Source organism: Tigriopus californicus, chromosome 3 (genome assembly GCF_007210705.1).
Source record: "Tigriopus californicus strain San Diego chromosome 3, Tcal_SD_v2.1, whole genome shotgun sequence".
NCBI lineage: Eukaryota > Metazoa > Arthropoda > Copepoda > Harpacticoida > Harpacticidae > Tigriopus > Tigriopus californicus.
In genome coordinates, this window is record NC_081442.1 from 12,133,469 (window position 1) to 12,141,336 (window position 7,868).

The 7,868-nt window shown below is 38.5% G+C and overlaps 1 protein-coding gene across 3 annotated transcripts in view; it reads left to right on the top strand.

Moving 5' to 3' along the window:
- Positions 1-5,137: 5,137 nt before the first annotated feature.
- The window catches only part of LOC131878207 (G-protein coupled receptor 54-like), a 32,776-nt gene continuing 30,045 nt past the window's right edge, over positions 5,138-7,868 (top strand). For 2 of the 3 annotated variants that reach the window (XR_009372972.1, XR_009372971.1), the window contains exon 1: positions 5,146-5,544. Coding sequence is in view for 1 of the 3 variants with exons in the window: in XM_059224123.1 (XP_059080106.1) it covers positions 5,242-5,544 (303 nt within the window). In the remaining 2 variants the exon portion in view is untranslated. Of the gene's footprint in view, positions 5,545-7,868 lie in introns of all 3 variants that reach the window. The other variant, XM_059224123.1, reaches the window with a different exon arrangement.

Consider the following 7,868-nt stretch of genomic DNA (forward strand, 5'->3'; position numbering starts at 1 on the left):
TTCAAAAAATTAGGCTCTGTACATTACCCTTGGATTGATATGGAGTAGAAAATGACCTTTTAGAGATGGTCCCAACTCGGCACATGGGCATTCCCAATTGGACCGTGGATCGTACTAATCCAGTACTGCAAAACATTCAATCCTTTCCAACTCAAAGGGTCCGTGCCAAAATATTTATTCTGAGCTTATCCAAGAGCGTCGCATATGTAGGTACTTGTTCCCATTGTTTTATTGTTCATTACTTGTGCCCCTCCAACCACATTTAGGGTGTTAGTTAAAAGTTGTTTTTACAACGTTTAAAATAAAGAATTATATAAGAAGATAACTTTTTGTGTATATTTATGCTGTTTATTTATTTATTCACGAAATATATCATTCGGCTATTTGTGAAGAAAACTCCAGAAAACAATTTCTTTTGGAATAGTTGCCTTTTTTTATCGTTTTGCCAACTAAGGCTTTTAAGAAGCCAAAAAATCACTTTTGTTCAAGTTATCAATCTACAACCTCACAAATTCTTTCATTTGTTGGTCTAAAGAGAGGTTTTCACATCGGTGTCAGAAACACCAAAAACAAAGCAAACTCTTTGAAAGTTTGTTTGGGGGGACTAGAGTAACTTTGTATATTAGAATTAACTATCCTGTGCCACAATCTGATTGAGTCGAAAGCTGGAAAGGTCAGGCAGGATATTTGAGGTGAAGACCCAAGGTTACTCTAAATTTCTCATTTTTTTCCATTTTTCTAGTCAGTCTCCGAAGCAGTAAACTCCAAAAAAAGTGATGGCGAGATTTGAATAAAATGGCAGCCAGTCAGTTCTTACACGCACTGTTTGAAATGCAGTTAGGTTTATAAATATGCTCTTTGTTCTTTAGATTTATTTTTTCCAAAACGTCAGGAGAAACAATTATCTTTTGATAATTACAGCTCAGTTACAGCCCAAAAAAAAACAAAATGTCACTTTAAACATTCGCAGCAACTAATCGGACAAAAATGTCGACTTGATATTTTACCAAGTGTTACCTACATTTTGAGTTCGAATTTCACGAACAAATTTCAAGTCTCTGGTTGGCTTTTGCAAGACGAATCGCCCAGCTTCTTTTCAAATGCCTTTCCAGTATTTCATTTATTTTCCATTTTTGTTTATAGTGCCTTTCCCAGATTCATCTTTTCCTAAATGCTTTAACATATGATGTTCATTCATAACCCCGGTCAAACAATGCACTAATCTATTTCATTCATACCGGGTCTCAAGTTATTAAACTTCTTCGGAACCTTGAGAAGCCTTTTCCACTTTGACAATGAAGTCGATAAGAAGCCTTGACCATTTCCGTTCCCAAATAAGACCCATTGCGTCCTAAAGATGGCATATTTGGCCCCCGTTAATAAACTTTTCTGGAAACGATTTTGTCAGGTGTGGAAACAAAAGCCAAAAGTTGATTGAGAAATTGGTTGACTATTCAATATTTAGCGTGTCTGAGAACGGATGATTAGACGGAGCATTTTCTTACAGAGCACCCAAATTGGTCTTGTGTTGCATCGTACGTTAGGTTGAACCACCATGATGTCTAGAATGTTTTGCATACTTCAGGCTCCAACACAAATGAAAGGTTTGCTTGGCCAGTATTTGCATATGCACAAATGTGTTTACACGTTTAAAACAATGTGAGGTTTCAAAACTATTTCATCATGAAGCTTTGCTCTTTTTATTCCAAACGTATGGTGCTAATTCTCCACCCAACCCTTTTTTGTTTTAGAAAAACTCATGGGGACGCTAAAGCCGATAATAAACCTTTCCAATTCGTCTTGGCTCAGGGCTTCATAACTGCTTTTCAAGTTTCAGGTCAATCAAATGACTTCTTTTCAAAGTCATGCCCTCTCAAAGACCACCACATACTAGTGCTGGGGCGAGTCCGGACTCGAGTCCGAGTGCACTCGAGTCTTTTAAAAAAACAAAAAAAAGTAGCGATAGTGGTTACTACTACTCGTACTTTATGTTGCAGTAATATAATGAGAAAGCGTTTATGGCAACCCATTGAAGCAATCTTGTTCACATACAACAAATCTTTGTTCTCCTCACTCACATGATTGCTTGGAATAGCAACTGTGATCTGATCCTGGTTGAAAATGGCGGACCATTGTGGCTTACCAATGTCACTTCCATATGTGTAGTACAAACTGACCTCCCGGAATGGTTTCTCTTTATTCCATTAGTGAATGAATGCCTTTCTCTTCGAACTATCCAGGAGAAATTCTTTACCTTGTGGCCGTACTTTATACTCGAGTTTACGCAAAGGTATAATATTAGGTGCGAATCCAATTGTCGAAGCATTGAAGGAGGTCGATTATCCCATGGACTACTAAAAATATGGACGGAAAACGTAGGAAAAAGGTCATTTCACTTGAACCATCTATCTGATTCAAAATTGACATTTTAAGGTAGATGCTAAAAAAGTAACTGGGCCGAATCTAGCTTGGGAAATTCGTAAGAGCTCCTTCAAGTTATGTACAAATGACTAGGTACGTAAAATTTGAATCTTCGATTGCCTCCTGGCCAGCTGCTTGAGCTTTTAACGATAAAACTTAGGAACAAACCACCTAGTAGATAAACGTTTTAAGATTAATTGCAACAGCCATTTTTTCATTTCATAGATATATCATGATGAATGACTCAAATTTGACTTGACCGGAAGCTGGCCGATTTGGAGGGAGACTCGTACACAGTGCATATTTTTTATGTCCGTGATTATGTGGATGTCTTCTTTGCCAAATCTTCAATATGTCCCTCGAATGAGACCTAAAGCTGTGGTCTTGACTAAGGTAATTTCAAATTTACGAGACAATGGCTGAAGGGTCACAAAAATGGTATTTTTTTTATTTGCCTCTTTGGATCTAAAGGTCTTGGTTGTAATGCACTATCATCATTTTGAACAATTCCAATCACTTCTGAGAATAGAAGTTTTGTCCCAAATGGAGCACTTACAAGTGTTTAAAATCAGACAATGATGCTATTTGCAGTCATGTTTCATGTTTTTTTTAGAGTGGAATATCAAAAGTGTTCGTGTGCCTTTTATTCTATCCGTAGTGCTCGTTGATTGGTGCCGTTTACTATTGCATAACTATGTATTCTTTGGTGTTTCCAGGCTATAATTCTAATTCCCTTGCTCTTTTCAAACGTATCTTATAGATTTTTGTGTGCCTTATTGGGTTTGTTAAGCAACAGCCGTCGGATGAACCACCATTTTTTGGGAGATCACCGACCTCGTTTTCAATACAATAAAGGTAAACTTTCCTCTGGTTTTGCAAAAATAGGAAACTTTACAATAGCAAAAATAAGTCTAAAAACTGCTTATTCAACCTTTAAACTATGGTTCGTGTAAGCTAATGAGTAAATATGTGGCTTTAACTAAAATCCAATGTTAGTTGAGCAATGCCCTTCAAAAATTCATGACCTGGCAGCGTAATTCAATACTTTAACAAAAAACATTTAGGCCTCAAAAGTTTTGGTGACCTCCCCCAAAACATTGTGATGACGTTTCCTTCCTTCACCCACTTCAGTGTTCCATATTATACACTATGCTGATCCATTATTGACGCATCGACTCAAACAATCATATAAACCTGCACGCATATCATGCTTTATCACCAGTTACATCAGGACCTTGTCAAAAACTTTTTATAAATATATTTTATAGTATTGACCAAAATGAGAAATGAGGAAGCCAAGAGGTTGTGGTTGAGTTAGGGCTACTTCAAGGACAACTTTGCCTAATAACACGACCAAGTCCCCGTTCCATACCAGCAAAAGAACCCAAGATTGGGTCAGGGCCAACCGTCCGGTATTTTAGGGCTCCCAGGTGTGAATGCCCTCCTTCCCGGACCGTAATCCCCTTGACTACAGAATTTCGGGCATTGTGGAAAGCAATTTTGAAGTTTGGTATGGTCCATTTTCAGTCCGTGTCGACCTTAGAGGTTGCAGCTGATCTGGAGTGGGTCAGCATAGCCAAGGGCATGGTCAAGAGAGAATTGAGAAATAATTGCCAATATTGTTTTGAAATCGGCCGCCAATTATGCACGGTATTGCTTGATAACCTGACTGTAGCTAACTGGAATGAATGCGTGAACATGGACGAGGCACTTCCAGATCCGTGCACTGTATATAGTATAAGTAGACGATTGTGACAGAGAATAAATAGGCTTTTGACGAAGAAGTAAATTCGTCAATTTTCATTCTTTTTCGTTTAAAGAGCTTTTATTATGGAAATGAATAACTTTTTTCGACTTTTATACATTTTTTTTTCAAAGACCATAAGCTTCAGAGCACTGATAACGTTAAGAAAAAACTCTAATGAGTAATGAATCTATTCCTGATCCTTAAGTAATGGGCAGGCTATTCGTTTTTTCCCAAAAAAATAGATTTTGATTGACATCTAAAATGATTTTAAATCTTTACCATACTCGGTAAGATGTTTTTCTGCAAAAGCTTGACATACATATCAAGGTCATAAACGGCAAAATAAAAAAGCACGTTACAAGATAAAACCTGGAAAAAATCTTTGCAGCCTTGCGGCTTGGTCACATATGAAAAAGAAGGAAAATCAAAAAAGGGAAAAAAATGTTCATAATAACCGTCTGAAAATAATAAGGAAATAAGCCACGAATGCGGGTTAATATCCGGGAGTACAGACTCCATTTTGTAAAAATAAAATTAACAATAAGGCCAAAGGTATTACTCGCAAATAAAAGTTACTTAATACTAATCCCAATCCAAGCTCAAACCACTCTGCTTTTGAAATAAAATCATAACTTCATCGTTAAGGCGGTCTTCACACTCCTCGCCCAAACCAATCCATCCAAGAGCGATAAATGATCGCCCATAAACTCCTCAATTAACGCTTTGAATCCTTAGCCTAGCTATGGGATTCCTCGACCTTAGTAACGGTATTGTGAGCCTTCAAGACCTGGTTGAGAAAACAGAAAACAAGCGCAGCGTCTCCACCGTTTCCCCTCTGTCTCTTTCTCTCGCGCTCAATGGTCCCTCTACCGAGAAAGGAGAGCCGGGTCCTCTCTTCCGTGAGGATCCTTAGGTTCTGTTCAACCTCATTTGCCGATCGTTGAAGAGCTGTTGATTCATTTCTCCCTCAATCACATCAGCCTGGGGCTCGAGACCCAACTGGGTTCCACCGGTTCCACCATTGAAGCTCGGTGGATGACAGTGAACACAGTTCGTTCGTTGCTCGTCCAACAATGGCCCGTCGTCACTCGAAAATGGCCGTGAACCTGACCTTGTTGAACTCGACCAATGCCTCGTCCGAGGACTATGTCTATGACTATGACATCGACGATGCCCTCTATGACTTTGATTGGATGGAGCTGGGCCCGAGTTTGTGCGTGTACTCGATCACGTTCTTGGCGGGGATCCTGGGAAACCTCTTGATTTTGGTCTCTGTGATTCGTCACACCCACGTGAAGAGCTCACCAGTGAACGTGTTTCTGGCTAGTTTAGCCACGGCTGATTTGATGCTCATTGTTATCTGTCTCCCATTGAAGGTAAGTCTAATGAGCAAGACCCTTTTTTATACTTTCATTACCACCCCATATCTGTTGAAAGTACGTTGAATAGGGACCTTACGCTCCACGAAAAAAGTTTCCACTTATGAGCGTCAGAGGGCGCTTGACTAGGCTTTGCAAGACAATTTGGGCGGATCATCCCCCATGGATTTCTAATTCGTTTAAATAGCACTGTGTCAAAAGTTGTTCATATAATTTTCTTAATTAGTGCACAGATAACCCTATAACTTTTTGGGTTTGTTAATTGTCACAATAAGTTTATTTAGTAATCTTTTTTGACCAACCTGTCAGGCCAGAGGGAGGAAGTTAGTCCTTCAATTGAGTCACACAGATTCCTTCAAAATCATATTTTTGCTTCGATGAATACGCTCTTACTTGAGCTTTAATGTCCATACCTCGGCAAGAAAGTAGATAGCTATGATTGGATAACCTTCTTCCAGATTCATTCGCTTTATTGAGGCTCACTTTAGGTACATCATTTTTCCTAAATGTGAAGTCTCCTTTTCCTTCATTGACTTTTACTGTTAGAGGGGCTCTCCACTTTTGGACTTGGTTCACTCAATTGCACAATCTCATTTTGAGAGACTTTCGTTCATTAAGGTAGTTCCATCAGCCTCTTACGACAGTTTTGTTCCTACATCGGGAAAAATCGAGCCTCCATTATAAAAAAGTCGCGAAAGTTAAAAAAAACCACTTGTTTTTGTATTAGGAAAGAATAGATTAATGATTAGTATTTTACGCTTGTACGTAACTACCGTCATAACCAGGTTTTCATGTTCAATTGAAATGTAATAGATAGTAGTTTCTTTGAATATTTATTTGTATAAGATCATAAGATTATTCCGTTGTAATAATCGCATTATTGAAAAGCCAATAAACCATTAACTCACATCAGAATGGTTCTTGAATACCTCAAACATCTCGTATCAATTTTCAAAATATTGGAAAGTGCGTTGCCTCAATATGACTCATTTAAATGTTGTGGCATATTTCACACAAAATCCGAACCAAGTGATTGCATGTACCAAACGAAACTACTATCAATGATATAATTGTAAAACAGAAGTTAGTCTAAAAAAAAGTCCGAAAACCTTTTGGGAATCTTAATGCCAAATGATGAAAAGGTGCTTAAAGCCTTAATTTCCTTTACGAATCTTATGTCACTGTAAAAAGCCATTTTCGGCATTCCGAAGAGAACCATTTCCCATCGAAGAGATATTGATCTTGAAACTTTGTTACCGGCCTTGAAAGAATGAGGAAAAGTATTTAAATCAGATGAAAAGCATTTAAATTCAGCTAGATAGAGTATATTTAGCCCAATTGAGAAGACACCTTGGATTTCAAACCGTGAAATCAATTGAATATTGGTTCAAAAAAATGATGAATGACTACCGAGAAAACAAAAACGAAAATCTTGTAAAATCAAAGAACAGATGATAGCTCTACTTCAAGTCCTAAGAAATGGTTCAAATTGAAGTATGTCTGAGCTTGCCCCCTATCTTTTTCATTTAATCCACCCAGAAACCTAATAAAAAAAACGAACGACAATCATTTCCTAAAGCAACAACCAAAGGAATTAAAAGTGCAGTCCATTCAGTTTTACAAAATCAAGACTGAAGTTGAATCCCTGGATTGATTTTTGTTTTCAAATCAAGTCATTGCCCAGGACGGACGTCAACAGCATTAAACATTAAGGTCCACTCATGATGTTTGATCCCATTCCCAACCTTTTGTGTTCCACCTTGTCCAGTCTCATTCCTGGCCAATGTTCCCATTTTGCACTTCGACACTGTCCTTGTGTTCCTGTTTTATTGGACAGGATCATACTGTTGAGTCTAAAGGGGATCGAGAGGCTCTCCGAGATTCCAGTTGGAGCCGCACGTTGCAAATTCTCAGGAGAGGCCCCAGGGTCCATTGTCGCAGATTTGTTCGAAGATGAAGAGCGGAGGGAAACGGGTCCATTAGCCGTTGGTTGGGATTCCCACATTGTCTATTGCATTCCCAATCCCTTTTGACTTGGGTAGACTTGAAACATTTCAAAAGGTTGCTGGGAAAGGGGATTAGGTTTAAAGGCTAGACACAATACTTTCATCCTTTTTTTTGCACTTTTGCAACTTCGACGAAGGTCACACATATAGACTACCAAAAACTGAATACAATGGTAAAAGCCTTTTGTTTGGTTTGTCAGGTAAGAAGGTTGAAGGTAATTTGGTGGCTGATCTAGGGAAAAAAGGGGCCCTGTCCTTGAATAGTCTACTATGTAGATTTTACTTCTTTATGGGGAAGGGGAAGGGGGGGGGAGT